At 46.4% G+C, this 16,130-nt stretch overlaps 1 protein-coding gene and 1 long non-coding RNA gene across 4 annotated transcripts in view; one reads left to right on the top strand and one right to left on the bottom strand.

Moving 5' to 3' along the window:
* Positions 1-16,130, bottom strand: part of LY75 (lymphocyte antigen 75) — a 126,792-nt gene that overhangs the window by 38,372 nt on the left and 72,290 nt on the right. For all 3 annotated transcript variants that reach the window (XM_053260658.1, XM_053260677.1, XM_053260668.1), the window contains 4 exons: positions 11,866-11,901; positions 7,526-7,701; positions 6,253-6,317; positions 2,234-2,310 (listed from right to left, as the gene is read on the bottom strand). In XM_053260658.1, the coding sequence (XP_053116633.1) occupies positions 2,234-2,310; positions 6,253-6,317; positions 7,526-7,701; positions 11,866-11,901 (354 nt within the window). The remainder of the gene's footprint in view (positions 1-2,233; positions 2,311-6,252; positions 6,318-7,525; positions 7,702-11,865; positions 11,902-16,130) is intronic.
* The window catches only part of LOC128329507 (uncharacterized), a 49,264-nt gene that overhangs the window by 12,561 nt on the left and 20,573 nt on the right, over positions 1-16,130 (top strand). The window lies entirely within an intron of this gene.

Genomic DNA, 16,130 nt, shown 5'->3' on the forward strand with positions numbered 1-16,130 from the left:
TAGGTGCGGTCCCCTGAGAACGCACTGAAGGAGTGGGAGGTGAAGGCAAGTGTGCTGTCTGAGCCACTACGGAATGGGTTACCAGTGGTTTCGTTTGCACACAGGCATTGAAGGTGATAACTGTAGGTGTTTGCATCGCTGAGTGTCTAGTTGCTGTGGAGGGAGTATTAGTAGACGCAGATATCGTGCGTACAGCCACTGTGGCAGGAAGAGACGTCAGTGGTTCCCATGACACGGTTGATAAAGAGGTTTGAGAACCAGTCGAGATTGCAGGGCCCGAACCAGGTATATGTGGCGGGGGGGTATGGGTGAACCCACAAGTGTGCCAAGGCAAAGGGCTTTGCAGCTGGGCCGCAGAGAGCGATGGTACTTCGTGGACAGGATGAGTTGAAGTTGAATGAAACTCCTCCTCCGATGCCGGAAAACCTCGAAACGTGGCTTGTGAAGGTGTGCTTGCTGTGGAGTCCAAGAGCAACAGGAGCGACTGAGTTGTAGTCGGATGTAGACCAATTTCAGCCTCTTGAGTATCTCCATTGATATCGAAGTTCGGGGGTGGAGATCGATATCGAGGGGTGACCTGCCTTGATGCAGTAATCAACGGCGTGTGTAGCAACAGCAGAGCGCTAGGTCCCGGAGGTGGTGGTGTTGAAGGTGGAGAGGAGGGAACCGGTGTCAGAGCAGGCGAGAGGGATCTTGCTCTCGAAGCTGAAACATTCAGTATCGACGGCCTCGGTGTCGACGGGCGAGTCGGCGTCGAAGATGGTCAATGTCGAGCAGTAGGGGGAGGCGTAGCGTCTCCCATTAGATCAATCAATCGTCGACGTTTTGTCGTAGATGTTGTCGCTGTTTCGTCGGCGTCAGGGTCACTGCTGGAGGTCGATGGAACTTGACACTTACGGCTGTTCGGTGTCGAGGATGTCTTTGCAACCGAGGAGATTTCGCTCGTAGGCAATGGACGGTTCGATGTCGAAGGTCTGGACTTTTTCGAAGTCGAGGATATGGACTTTGAACGTGGAGATCCCGGATGCGTCGACGTCGAAGTTTTTGACCTCGAACGCGGTGTGGAAGCAGATTGAGCTCTCGATGTCGAGGGGTGAGGTGTGCCCGGTGTCGAGGGACTTAACACCTCATCATAGATTGCTGCTCTGAGGTGAAGCGCTCTATTTTTTCGCGTCTGCTTCGAAAAAGACAGACAAATTTTACAAGTTGAAACATTATGTTCTTCGCCCAGGCACATAAGGCATAATTCATGGAGGTCTTTGGAAGGGAGCTTTGCATCGCAACCCTTACACCTCTTAAAAGACTTTTTATCGTCCGCCATAGCGCGACGACAGGGAAGTCAAGTCCAGTCCGCGTCAAGCCAGTCATTTGTCGGTAGCCGTTCCTTGTCAATTTTAGAGGAGTCCGTCAGCCAGAAAAAGAGGGTCATACACGAAGTGATCAGTCCGAGAAAAAGAAATCGTCTCTGAAGAGAATACTGAGGTAACTTTCCGACGAAGAGGCGGCAGACCGAGGTCCACGCGCGAAGGTGGTCGGAGAAGAACTGAGGAACATGGCGCCCAGCCCCGCTCTTAAATAGCACGCGCTGCGTGTGGGCGGGGCTTGGACGCCTCGACAAGCTGAGGCATGGCTACTGCAGGGATTCCTGCACAGGCGCAGAACCCATTCTTATGGCTGTCGATGGATCTCGATCCAGATTTACCCCTTCCCCCACAGTGCATGAAAAATGATTTTCAGCATATGCAACATTAGTTGGGGTCAGTGTTCTCTCTAATTTTTTTGATCTACGTGCAGAGCGCGTTTTCTTCTGGGTGGCAGTATCACAGCAGTGCGTGCGCACATGTATTCAGTATGGGCCTTCCTAATTCAAGCTGAGTGGGCTCTAAAATTAACTGAGCGGACATAAAAAAAAACTTGTGAGCGTGCGCATGTGCACACGCCTTAGAGGCAACACTGGTCTGGATGTCAGCCCTTATGTTTATATCTACAGTTTGCACAAACTTCCAACACAAGATTATTCTCAAACATTATAAACAAGAGCTGCCAGCTGAATATTTGTTGTCCTTAATATCCAAAGCATAATATCCAAAGACACCATAAAATAAAGTGCAGGGATGAGGGGTGGCAAAGGAAAACACTTATATTTTGAGAAAGAAAACTTCCAAGGATTTCAAGCAACAGAACAAAACAAAAATGTCACTATTTTAAAAATTAAACCAATTAACTAACTTACCTCTGTACCAGCTTTGATAAGATATATGCCAGCAGTTCCTGAAATGTCGCTCATGATAGTGTGAAAATACTGAAAAACTAGGCACAAGGAAGAAATGAGAGTGCATGTAACCAACATTTAAGTTATTTAAGAACAAGTTCCAGCTGCCTTATAGCGAGTTTGTCACTTCACATGTCTAGCTAACTGTCATTTATGAATACAACCCCAAATGACATTTGTATCACAATACTTGTGATCCTTTGTAGTCCTATTTCACTTATTTTTAAATTTATACTCCACTTTTCTACTCACTAAGTGGTGAACATAATCCTCTCTAATAAAACGCTTGGTGTCCGTCCGTGGACGGACACCAAGCGTGTGTCCGTGCCTCCCTGTCCTGTTCTGCGCCTGCGCGAAGCGCAGGCCCAGAACAGGGCAAGGGAGACACGCTCGCCGGCACCCGGCAGCCATCTTGGGTGGCCAGAAGCGGCCGCCCCGAAGAAGCCGGAGAGGAGGCGGCGGGAAAGTGACCGAGGCGGCGGCGGAGCCGCCGCCTCGGCCAAAATAGATGGAGGCCGGGGGCGGAGCGGAGGCCATGTAACCTTAAAAAAAAATTTACTCCCGCCGCCGCCGCCGCCCCTCCCTCCCAGCTGCCGAGTCCCCCTTACCCTGGCCGACTGCTGTCCGCCGAAGACAGCCCTTAATTTAAGAGGCAGAGAGGAGCTCGCAAGCAGAGCTCCTCTCTGTGCAAAGCCTCTTGCCGAACTGCCGCTTTGGGCGCAAGGGACGCAAGCGCCCAAAGCGGCAGTTCGGCAAGAGGCTTTGCACAGAGAGGAGCTCTGCTTGCAAGCTCCTCTCTGCCTCTTAAATTAAGGGCTGTCTTCGGCGGACAGCAGTCGGCCAGGGTAAGGGGGACTCGGCAGCTGGGAGGGAGGGTGGGCGGTCGGCGGCGGCGGCAGGAGTAATTTTTTTTTTAAGGTTACATGGCCCCCGCTCCGCCCCCGGTCTCCGTCTCCCCGGCCTGATGGGGGCAAGTGCCTGGGCCGATTTGGCCCTTAAAGGTAGGGGGGGGAATGGTGGAGGGAGGGGGAATGGTGGCGGGGGGCCAGGAGCGCCGTTACTAGCACCCGTTATTCAACGGGCCAAAATTCACTTGTAATACAATAAAATGTAAAATGGTTAAGAGCTTCACAGTGGAGCTATGCTCTAGCAATTTCCTCCTGATTTGTATCTAAACATTTGTTCTTTATTTACATCTGTCTTGTTTTTGCTTACAAGCATGATAAATTGATATGAATTTTAATCCTGTGCTCTGCAGTGCTTGCAGGGACCAATAATTTTGTATCATCTGAACATTTGATGCAGAAATGCATATTCGTCATCCCTTCCTCATTTAATTTTTCTCTAAATTAATCTCCAGCTATACTAAAATAATAGCTAGTCTGTTATGCATTATTTATTCTTTACCTAACGAGAATACTGCTGGGCCAATCATACTAGAAAGTGAATAAAACCTTGCCATCTAATTTCAATGGCCACTGAGAGGATGGGGGGCAATTTCACCAATCTCTCCTTCCCCTAGAAGTGTTCTGTAACCAGAGGTTCTTTTAGCCACAGACCTTGGGAATTTGGTCCTTGGCCTCCTGCCTCCAGGGGGCCTCCAAATGTTCTCAGGGGCCTCCCCAGAGCTCCGCCGGTGCCCGACACCCACCTCACTACTTGCTCACCCGGCAAGACCTGGTGTGTGCCCCACACCCACATGGGGCACAGCTCACCCATGACCCAACCATAAATCCCCTTTGCTTCTTCTGTTTCCTCAACCCACCCACCCCGCCACCACTGTCGGAAGGGAGTGCTTTGGGTTTCTCTCTCTTTTTTTTTAATGGTGCGAGCTTAGGATTGCAACCATAGACAGACCTAAGGATATGACTAGATTTGCCGTTTGGGGACTGTAAAATAGACACAGGAGTAGGATCAACAACAGCTGGAAACGCACATTAAAAAGGAGACCGACAAGAAAGGTAAAGAAAGAAGCAAGCATACCATTTCCCAGCATAGAAGTGCCAGAACTAAAATCTTTCTGGAAGGCACTTCTCTGTCCCCAGATAAACAGGGCAAGGCAGGGGTTAGCATGAGGGCAACTCCATATATCTCCAAGAGCTTATGGTCTTATTGCTTTACATGTCCCAGGATCCTTGTAAAGAGGTCTCTGGGGGCTGACTCCTTTTTAAGCCCTGTGGATCGATTTTGCACAGAAAAGCAAAAGAAATGCCAGAATCCCTGAAAAACATTTATAGCCCAATCCTAAGCTTGGCGACTTAAACTCATTTCAGTAAGACCTACTCTTGAGCAAGTGTGCATAAGGCTGCAGCCTGCTCCTATACAGGGGTACTTGGATATTAACTGTGTTTGTTTGGGTGGGGCTCACTCCCATTTAAGTGTGCATCAATTTTCTTCCACAGTGAATGACCAGAACAGAAAATGTGGAAGAAACAAGAAATCCCACAGAGCAATGGGACACTGCATTATGTTGCCTCCATAACGTCAGGCATGCATAGATAGATAGATAGATAGATAGATAGATAGATAGATAGATAGATAGATAGATATATTCATATAAGGCACAACAGTGGTTATACTGGGAGGATACAGTGCTGATACTGGAAGGCATCTGAGCAGCACTGGGGTTGCAATGAGAAATGGTGGTAACAATCACAGAATTGGAGAGTCAGAAGGGGTCCTATGAGGTCCTCTAGTCAAACCCCACTGCTCAGTGCAGGAAGGTGCTGCAGCATTCCTACCAGAGGGCCACCCAGTCTGTTTCAAGGCATGGGGAACTACAGCCAGACAGCAACAGCTATCTGGGAGGAGGGGCTGTGAGAGAGGATTGCCAAATGATCAGCATTCCATTGGTCTAGGCAGAAATAGCACTCTGTACACATCAGAGTCCGCCCAAAACAGAGCATCAAACAGATAGTGTGGCAATCTGCTCATGCCCATAAGAAGATTGTCCTTAGGCTACTTTTTTAGGTGGAAGAAGTCATTTCCCTTGAAAGCAGACATTAATATATGTTTAAATCAAATCAAGAACACAGTGCATCTGAGCATACAGAAACCACCTTTCCCAACTGATAAGGAATGTACTGCTAATGTATATCTGCATAGAGTCTTTTACATCTTTACGTCCTTCAAATTCCGTTGCTTAAATATTGGTTCCTTTAGAGACAGATGGGGAAGTGGGGAAAGAAATATGCAGGATGGGAATATGTTAAGTTGCATATTGAAGTGTTTCTGCTAATGCATATTTGCATAAATATACCTGTTGCTTTATATTCTTACGTTCTTGTGAGTTCAGTTGCTGTTTATGCCCTCAAGAACCCACGTGTTAAAAATACTGTGTATGTCAAGGCGTGTGTGTGGGATGATGCTTAACTTGCAGGGGGAGGGGAGCCTCCAAAGGCCTTTAGGTGATTATGGTTAACTTGCAGTGCAGAGGATGGGGCTCCAGCAAGGTGGGGGACTCCAAAGGTCTTTAGCTCTAGGCTCCAAAATTACCTAAGTGCACCACTAACACCCCTAAATATGTTCCTGAGGGTCATGCAGCCATCAGGGACATATTTAGGGGCAATAAAGAATGCTTCCAGGGGAAAGAGAGATAGATGGAAATACCCACCCACCCCCGGTCTTGCAGTGGGACTCTGGGTTACTAAGCACCATGGAAGTGTTCTTCAAGAAGGACCTCCACACCATTAGTGGAAATGTCACCCTCTGTATGTTCTTGTTTGACTATTTCCCCCAAATCTTCTGCTACTATCTTGTATGTATGTATATATGTATGTATGTCCTATCCTTTGTCTGAGAAACTCATAGCCACACTGTGAGGTATTTTTGACTGAGACACAGTGACTTCGCAGTGAGCTGTTCTGCTAACCGAAGTCAAAGTATGAAGGTCTGACCTATCAACTTCACATTTTATTGTTTTCATACACGGAGTACCAAAATAACTTTAGAACTACATTGTCTTTGATGGTTCTACATACAGTGAACGATAGCGACTTGCAGGAGTCGTGTATTTCAGCCACCAATTCTGCCTCTCATCTGATAACTGCAAAAACAATAAGAGTTGTTAGCACCGAATGCAGCAGTACACTGCACACATTAAATACTGGAAAATGTTTCTCAATTGTAACAAATTTCTAAAATAAGCTGTAGAATCACCTTTATTTGATTTTTTTAAAAATCTAAATCTTTTTTGTAAGATGGCTTAAATCTAATGAAATGTTAGAGTGAAGTGTTTATCTACACTAAAATCTTAAGTGTATCAACACAGTGTTAGTTAACAAACAATACAGAGTAGAGATTACTCCTCAAGTTTTTCTCAACTCTTAATGTTCAACAGATCTTGTCCTTCAACTCAGTGCCAAAAAACCCCTACTGCTTTATTCAGTAAGGAGAAGAGAGAGTATTTTAGCAGTGTGGTCTCTGGAGATCAACAACAATTCTGAAAACATTTATCACCCCATACTACAACTGATTGCAATGTACACATTTATGATTAATTTCAGACTGTGGACCAAATTCTCTAAAAAACACACAATAAGGGTGTTCACATGACATGATGGTTAGGAGCAGGTAACCCAGAGTAGAGAGGCTTGTGTGGAGCCTCAGGACCTGCAGCTCTGAAGTAGGGCTACCCCATCCTTTTACCTTGGTTTTAATCAAGGTAAAAAGTGAGTAGCTTCTTCTTACCCCTACAGCCCCTATCGTGTGCACGATCAGGGCTGTTTGCTGCAGCTCCCGGCAGCTTGGCTGGCTCTTGAACATAGAGTGCTGCTTATAGAGCAGCCAGGAAGCCGGTTGCTACACTGCTGCGAGCAGCCTCTCTGCTGCCCATGCAATGTGTTGGGGGATATTGGGAGACTTCCTCCTCCAGATCCCTTGTACTGAAATCTCTGCCACACTGATTGTGATGGTGTGTGGCACGCTCACGATGAAGCACTAGATGACCTCTACTCATGTGGGGGAAGAAATGGTAAAATGCAAAACACAGCAACTTGCTCCAGTACCATTATAACATCAAGAACTCATTCCACATGCCATCCAGGCTTCTCAATAATGAACAGCTCAGATCATGCAATTAAAAATGTTAATTATCATCTTTTTGACAGAAATGAGATATTTCAATATTTTAAAAACAATAATTTGTTACAGTTAAAAAACTGATTATGATTATCATAAGGGAAGAGGTTCTAACCATTTCAGCACAGACATTACTCACAATAAACCTATCATAGAGATAAGATAAAAAATTACATTTGCTATTTTGTTTAGGATTCCCGTTAGTGCTGTGAAAGTGGTCACAGAGGCCAAATCACTTCCATTCTTAGCACAGTAGAGAGCAGCTTCTTGATAGCTCAAGTGCTTATTTGGCATAAACCAGAATTCAGAGTTATCAATATTCAGTGGAAGTCCATGAATTCCATCTTCATCTATAAAGAAAGAAAGCCATGCTTATGTAAATACAACACTGTGCACACACACACACAAGCAGAACTCTCCCTGCCATGATTATTAAACAGAGAGTGTGGAATCATCAGAGTGGTGGGATTATTTTGTTCTTGTTACTAGAAATGTGTAAGTAATAAATCCATTTTCATTTATTTTTATTATGTATACTGTATCCTACTTTTCAGTCACACAGTGACCTCAAAAGTGGCTCACACTCAAAAAAACACAATACAATATAAAAACAACAACACTGAACCAATTAAAGCATACATCATAATAACACAACCTCTACCCTCAACGCGAAACTTCATACTTTTCGAGCATTTAACTAGTAAGTGATTGATGCCATACCTCTGAAAAGTATAAGCATGCATATGTATTCAGTACTTGGTTTGGGCCCCTTTTGCAGCAATTACTGCCTCAATGCGGCGTGGCATGGATGCTATCAGCCTGTGGCACTGATGAGGTATTATGGAAGACCAGGATGCTTCATTAGCGGCCTTCAGCAATTCTGCATTGTTTGGTCTCATGTCTCTCATCCTTCTCTTGGCAATGCCCCATAGATTCTCTATGGGGTCAGGTCAGGCGAGTTTGCTGGCCAATCAAGCACACTGTATACTTTTCAGAGGTCCGATATTGTTCTATTCTTCAATCCTTGTCTTCTGGTTCCATGTAATATTCTAATTTTCTGAGATTGTGGATTTGGGGTTTTCATGAGCTGTACGCCATGATCATCACAATTATAACAAATTAAGGCTTGACTTATTTTGCTTTGCATGTAATGCATCTGTCTCATATATCAGTTTCACCTTTTAATTTGCATTACTGAAATTAATGGACTTTTGCATGATATTCTAATTTTCCGAGTTTCATCTGTATGGTTCCCCAAGAAAAGTATTCAAAGCAGTCACTGTAGTCTTGCTGACTCACTGCTGACCCAACACAAAACTACTAGGCATGGTAATTAGGGATACGCAAATTGATTTGTGTACAAATCGATTTGTACCTGAATCTAGCTGATTCGGGTGATTTGGAGACAAAACAAATCACCCTTGTGGTCCATTGGCTAGATTCGGATCCAAATAGAATCATGCCTGATTCGATCTGAATTGATTCACAATTCAGATTCCTCCTATTAATTTCCTCAGATTTCCAGCTTTCATTTTTTTAAAAAAAGCTAAGCTTTAGCCCATGTAGAAGTGGAGTTATGGAGCAAAATGCGTGGTCACTATTTTTCAAGTGTTTGAATTCTTTGACGTATAATAACTTTCCCTCAATGAATCCTTATGAGGATTCATTACACACCTTCATTTCTTCTATTCATTTTGACTGTCTTTTGGACAGTGGAATGTAGGAACATAGGAAGCTGCCGTATACTGATTCAGACCATTGGTCTATCTAGCCCAGTATTGTCTTCACAGACTGGCAGCGGGTTCTCCAATTTCAGGCAGGAATCTCTCTCAGCCCTATCTTGGAGATGTCAGGGAGGGAACTTGGAACCTTCTGATGCTCTTCTCAGAGCAGCTCCATCCCCTGAGGGGAATATCTTACAGTGCTCAAACTTCTAGTCTCCCATTCATTTGTAACCAGGGTGGACCCTGCTTAGCTAAGGGGACAAGTCATGCTTGCTACCACAAGACCAGCTTTCCTCCCATGACAGTGCCAACTGTCAACTGCCATGTGCCAACGAAACCCCCCTCCCACCCACAAGGCAGTGGGGTACAACTTAGGTTTATGTTCTAGGATTTTTTCCCAAGTGTTTAGGCTCTTTGGTGTCGAGTTATTACCCTGTGCGGATTCATTACACACCAAAGAGTCTAAATAACTCAAAAATTCCTAAAATATAAACTGAGTACCCAGTTGCTTGTGGGTTGGGGGGTAGTTGGAACATGGGATGCCACTAATTCCCCATCCCCACCTGCAAAGCATTGGGTCAACACGAACAGAAGAAAAGAAGGTGTGTAATGAAGAAACAAAAGAATCTAAACACTTCAAAAATACCTAAAAAATAAATTGAGTAGCCCAGTGTGTGTGTGTGTGTGTGTGTGTGTGTGTAGGTGTAGTTGACACATGGCATTTGACAGTTGGCACTATCCAGTGATAGTCAAAATGAACAAAAGAAACAAAGGCATATACTAGCCGAACCCACACAGAGCATCTGTGCGCTCTTTGGGGCCGGCGGTTACCTCTTCCCTACCCCCACCTTCTGCAAGTGCGGCCGCCAGGATCCGCTGCCACCTTGCCTCCGTGGCCGGGCCCGCCGCCGCAGTGACCAATCCTCCTGGGTGCACCTCAGCCTATCAGGCGCCTCCGCCACCCAGCTGGGCGCCAGGACACACATTCTAAAAGCACACCCAGGAGGATTAAATATATAGATAATGAATCCTCATAGGGATTCATTATTAGGAAAAATTATTAGACACCAAAGATTCTAAACATTTCAATATTCCTAAAAATTAAGTACTTCACTGCCTTGCAGGTGGGTGGTGGGTGGTGTGTAGTTGGCACATGGCAGTTGACAGCTGGCACTGTCCAGTGACAGTCAAAATGAACAGAAGAAATTAAGATGTGCAATGAATCCTCATACACCAAAGAATCTGAACACTTGAAAAATAATGACTGCACATTTTGCTCCATAACTCCATTTCTACAAGGGCTACAGCTTTTTTTTTTTTTTGAAAGCTGGAGATCTGTGTTACAGTTAGACTATATCGATGTCGAATCCCCACTATTTCCTATGGTGAAAATGTTCAAAATCAGTAAAAACTAATTCATTAAAAATTCATTAAAAATCAACCAAGTGTCCCACTGCCTCGAAATTTGGGTTTTAGGTGGCACTCATGGGGACCCACCTGCCATCCAAATTTGGTGCCCCTAGGACCTTGTTAAGTAGTCTGAATTGATCCAAATCTAAAGTAAATACAAATCAAATCTGGGGTTATGGGGGGGGTAGATTTGGACACAAAACAAATCAGAGGTGATTTGTTTTGGGCACAATTCAAATTAAAAAAAATCAATTTGTGCACATCCCTAATGGTAATAAGGGTTCCTCTCTTAGGTGTTTCTCCAGCTCCTGATCCAGTACTCTGGGAAACAAAGAGAGTAAGCATGAAGTGTCACGTCTAACCACCTTCTGCTATTCAGATGATCAATAGAGCAGCATAGGCTATTGTCATGGTGCATGTGGGGAAAAGGTGACATGAAGGTGTCTATCCAACCTTCATAAAAAGTTGAATGCTGTAAGTGGATCAGCAAGGGATCAGGCCAATGATAGTAACCACTCGAGCTGTACATTTGGGGAAACTGTACAAAAATAACTAACATACTGTATTTACCTGAATTCAAGACTAGGTTTCCCCCAAGATCTTTCATGTTAGAAATCAAGGGGTCATCTTAAATTCAGAGTCCTATTCCTTTTGAGTAAAATAGGTATAACTTGTATTTAACCTATATTTTTAAAGGGGCTCATCTTAAACTCAGAGTCTTCAGGTAAATATGGTAAAGGATATATGACCTATGCAGTCAGAAAGCAACCTGGGTCCAACATACCTGAGACACTACTACATCCCTATGTTCCATCAACCAGTGCCCTCTTTTACCCATGCACCAAGTTACAGAGATTTGCTTAGCAACTGCTTTTCAAATGCAGCCTATCCTTTCTCTGAAGAAGTCTTAGTATAAGTCTCTTCTCAAAAATGTTTAAGGTTATATCAAATTTCAGTTAGTGTTTGGTAGCCAGGGATATGGTGTTATGAGAACTGTGTGACTATTTGTACTGAGGTCCTCTTTCTTGCTGACTGCAGACTCCCCCATCAGGTCTAGTGATCTGGAAGTAGACGGTTCAGTGGACAATAAAGCAAAGGATCAATCTATGAACAGCACAGTTTACAACTGGAACTAAGCAGCCAGGCTGCTATTAGAAACTATATAAGGGATGATGGGACTTTCTGGTTCCTTATGTTTCCTTATTTCCATTGGACCAAAAACGGAAGTACGTTTTCCCCTTTGCTTGCAAGCTGCCATGAAGGCAAATGAAATAAGGCATCTGTCAGAGGCTCTGGTTTGAAACTGCTAGGGCATTAGAGACCAATGTATGGGCACTATCTAAATTAACAGTCCATAAGAAAAATAGCATGTTAGGTTACCTGGTCTGTACCACTCTGGTGTTTCTGGCTCACTACCTGTTAATAAGAGGGAGAAAGAAAGTAACTGGATATGCTTATTGTTCTGATCATGAAAAACAGTGAAATTTTCAAGAGCATGGTTAAACAGAGAGACTAACATCCAGACTAATGAAGAGCTGGTGGAATGATGCTGCACTTATGCTATGGGGGAGGGGCAATTTTTATTGATCTGTCCTTCCTTCTGAAGCCCACCATGCCTCCTAATAATAGGTCCCCAAAGGCTGCTGTGCAGCCCTCAGAGACATATTTTTGGGAGGCACAATGGGCTTCAGAGGGAAAGGGAAGGAAGATTGCCCCAAACTCCCCTCACTGACATGACCATGCAGCATTGTCAGCTCCTGTTTGTACCAGCACAGTGTTTTCTGGATGTTAGCCAGGGTTTCTTCATTGCTATGACCAATCCAAAAAGTCACTTCTAAGGCCACATGTCTATGGCAGGATGGAGAGACTGAAATTCGTTCCCTCACATGAAGTGATCTATTTGTGTATTCTCATATAATCTATCTATCTGTCTCTCTCTCTCTCTAATTGAATGTCTGTTTGTCTGCCCGTTCCCTATACATTCCCACACCCTTTGAGCTTTCGGGACCAAACTTTGCAAAGTGACTTCCTAAGACCCTACAAGTAACACAGAGTACCCGGGAACCACGACAACCACACCTTTAAGTTTCTATAAACTGTTATTATAAGCCCAAGCAAAACTGGGTACTTGAAGCTAGTATTTTATATTTTAAACATTTTATACTGGCTAACATTTGAGGGTCTTGTCTTCTACTATCCCTGCAAGTTAGCGAAAGAGGAAGACCACTAGTTGCTTTCATACCACTTCCTCCCCAAAGATAACACAGGCTTAGATTCTATCCTTTTCAATAGGGCAGATCTCAAAAAACAAATACTTCACAGGACTGTCAACTGCTCACGAACTGAAGGAACACAAAGCCATAAGCCTCATCATGTAGCTTCTTTTGCCATTACTCAGTAAATAACTATTCACTATATAAATCTTATTTGCTGTTTGGCAGTGTAAATACAGTATATACCTTATAATAAATTTCCACTAAACCCATAGGATAGCTATATGCCACATTATCCCTTAAAAAATTTAAAGTCCAGGTGTCAAGGCATTTTCACAACTGAGTTAAACAGCAAGAATAGCTTGGAATCTTGTTAAAAAGTGGTGGTGGTGGAGTGAGGCACTGTTATACTTTCTTTTCTCGTGGTTCCAGGGGACAAAAAATAATTTCCAGTATTCAAATGTATGTATTATTCTTACATCTCTCTTCTATAATATGCCAGGGAGGAGAAAGCAAAATCACTTGTGTTTCTACTCCTTTAGAATGTCTGAAGGCATCCTAAAGATGAGACTAGGCACTCCTGAAGATATATGGCAGCCCCCGAAAGCAGCCACCCCATGTTGTCCTCCTCCTCCTCTTTCTCCTGGTAACATGCAGCAAAATGATGTGGTATCATCATGCTTCGTGTGATCTTCTCTCCATAAGTGACCATCAGTGACGTAGGATGGAACATTTGGGACGCAATGATGTTGAGTCGTGTGTGTGTGTCATGTTACTAGCTGGTGAGAAGGAGAGGCAGGGCTACTGCTGCTTCGAGTCACCACCCTTGCCATCTCTCTAGTTAAGTATGGTTCCACAGCAAGCAGGTCTTTTACTCTGGAAATTGTCATTTAGTGGAAATGCTGCTGAGCCAAAAGCACATCTCCCCAATAAAAAAACAAATACAATTCATCAGTTAAAGAACTCATCGACATGCCCTTTAAGAGTGCCCAAATTATGCAGTCTGAGGCAGCTGCCTCACTTTGCCTCATGATAGGGCTGGTCCTTCTTGAGAATGTTGGTTACATGGCTAGAAAGTGAAAGCCACGATGCATATTAGCTAGGATGCATATCCTAGCTAATGTACATTAAAGGTAAAGTGTGCTGTCAAGTCGATTTCAACTCCTGGCACCCACAGATAGTGGTGTGCCCGAACCGGTCCGGCGGCCATTCCAAAGAATGGCCGAACTGCCGGACCGGTTCGGACTGGGCTGGTTCGGGTCCGGGTGGGGGGTATATCTTTAAGGGCGGGGAGGGCTTGCTTAGCCCTCCCGCCTCCTTGCCCCCGCCAGCGCCCGTATTTAACATTATAGGGGCGCTGGAAACCAGCCGCCCCCCCCCGCCGCCGCCACCGCCGCGAAATCACTCTTAAAAACATCCAGCCCTCCCTCCCTCCCAGCTAGCTGCCCGCCCGCCCCCCCACCCACCCACCCAGTTGCTCACCCGGTCGGTAGATACTAAGCGAGAGGAGCTCCGGCACAGAGTTCCTCTCGCTAGGAAGGCCTCTGGGAGAATGGTGGCTTGCGCGCGCGCGCGCCGCAAACCACGCCGTTCTCCGGAGGCCCGGTCTACCCGCCGGGAAAGGGCCGGGTAGACCGGGCCTCCGATCGCTGGGTAGACCGGGCCTCCGATCGCTGGGTAGACCGGGCCTCCGATCGCCGGAGGCCCGGTCTACCCAGCGATCGGAGGCCCGGTCTACCCGGCCCTTTCCCGGCGGGTAGACCGGGCCTCCGGAGAACGGCGTGGTTTGCGGCGCGCGCATGCGCGCGCGCGCAAGCCACCATTCTCCCGGAGGCCTTCCTAGCGAGAGGAGCTCTGTGCCGGAGCTCCTCTCGCTTAGTATCTACCGACCGGGTGAGCAACTGGGTGGGTGGGTGGGGGGGCGGGCGGGCAGCTAGCTGGGAGGGAGGGAGGGCTGGATGTTTTTAAGAGTGATTTCGCGGCGGCGGCGGCGGCGGGGGGGGCGGCTGGTTTCCAGCGCCCCTATAATGTTAAATACGGGCGCTGGCGGGGGCAAGGAGGCGGGAGGGCTAAGCAAGCCCTCCCCGCCCTAAAAACAAGGCCCCCCTTCGGTGCCGGTCCGGACTTCTCCGGACCGTGCACATCCCTACCCACAGAGCCCTGTGGTTTTCTTTTGGTAGAATACAGGAGGGGTTTACCATTGCCTCCTCTTGCACAGTATGAGATGATGCCTTTCAGCATCTTCCTATATTACTACTACTACTACTACTACTACATTTATATCCCGCTCTTCCTCCAAGGAGCCCAGAGCAGTGTACTACATACTTAAGTTTCTCTTTCACAACAACCCTGTGAAGTAGGTTAGGCTGAGAGAGAAGTGACTGGCCCAGAGTCACCCAGCAAGTATCATGGCTGAATGGGGATTTGAACTCGGGTCTCCCCGGTCCTAGTCCAGCATTCTAACCACTACACCACTCTGGCTCACCCATATATTGCTGCTGCCCGATATAGTACCACCGGGCATTCGAACCGGCAACCTTCTGCTTGTTAGAAAAGCATTGCCTTTAATGTATATTAGACACTAGTATTTTTAAGCCCATTAAAATAACGGGCACTAGTACCTTTTTTGTTGTTGTTGTTTCCTTTATTCCTTCTCCCTCTCTCTTTCGCCCTCCATTCCATTTTTCTTTCTTTCTCTCTCTCTTTCACTCCTTCCTTTTCTCTCCCTCTTTCTCTGTTTCCTTTCCTTTCTTTCTTCTCCCTCCCTCTCCGTCTCTTTCCTTTATTCCACCTCTTCTCACTCCCATCTTTCTGTTTTCTTTTTTCTTTAATGGGCTCGCTCTTTGGGGCTGGGTGCTCCTCCTTCCCCCCCCTTTTTCGTCCCTCTCCCTCATTCCCTTCTCCTTTTTCTTTCTTCTTCCTTCCTTCCTCACTTCTCTCTTTCCCACTTTCTTCCCCCAGTTCCTCCTGCCCTCCCCACTCCCTCTTGCCCTTCCCTTCTCCCTCCCCCACTCCCTCTTCCCCTTCCCCCTCTTGCCCTTTCCCTTCCTCCCCCTCTTTCCCCTCCTCCTGCCCCACTCCCTCTTGCCCTTCCCCCTCCCCCTGACCCACTCCCTCTTGCCCCACTCCCTCTTGCCCTTTTTCCTCCCCCCTGCCCCACTGCCTCTTGCTCTCCCCCCTCCTCCTCTTGCCCTCCCCCACTCCCTCTTGCCCCACTCCCTCTTGCCCTCCCCCTCCCCACTCCCTCTTGCCCTCCCCCCTCCCCCCTGCCCAGAAGACTCTTGTGCTCCACCCACCACCCACCCACCCGGCAACTTCACTCACTTGACGAAAGTGGGCCCGGGCCCAGTCTTCCCCTCGCCACCGCCTCCATGGCCACGCTGCCGGTCCGGGCCGTCCCTGCCCCTGCCCCTGCCTCACATTCCTGGCCGG

The sequence above is a fragment of the Hemicordylus capensis genome, chromosome 1 (genome assembly GCF_027244095.1).
Source record: "Hemicordylus capensis ecotype Gifberg chromosome 1, rHemCap1.1.pri, whole genome shotgun sequence".
NCBI classification, from domain to species: Eukaryota; Metazoa; Chordata; class Lepidosauria; order Squamata; family Cordylidae; genus Hemicordylus; species Hemicordylus capensis.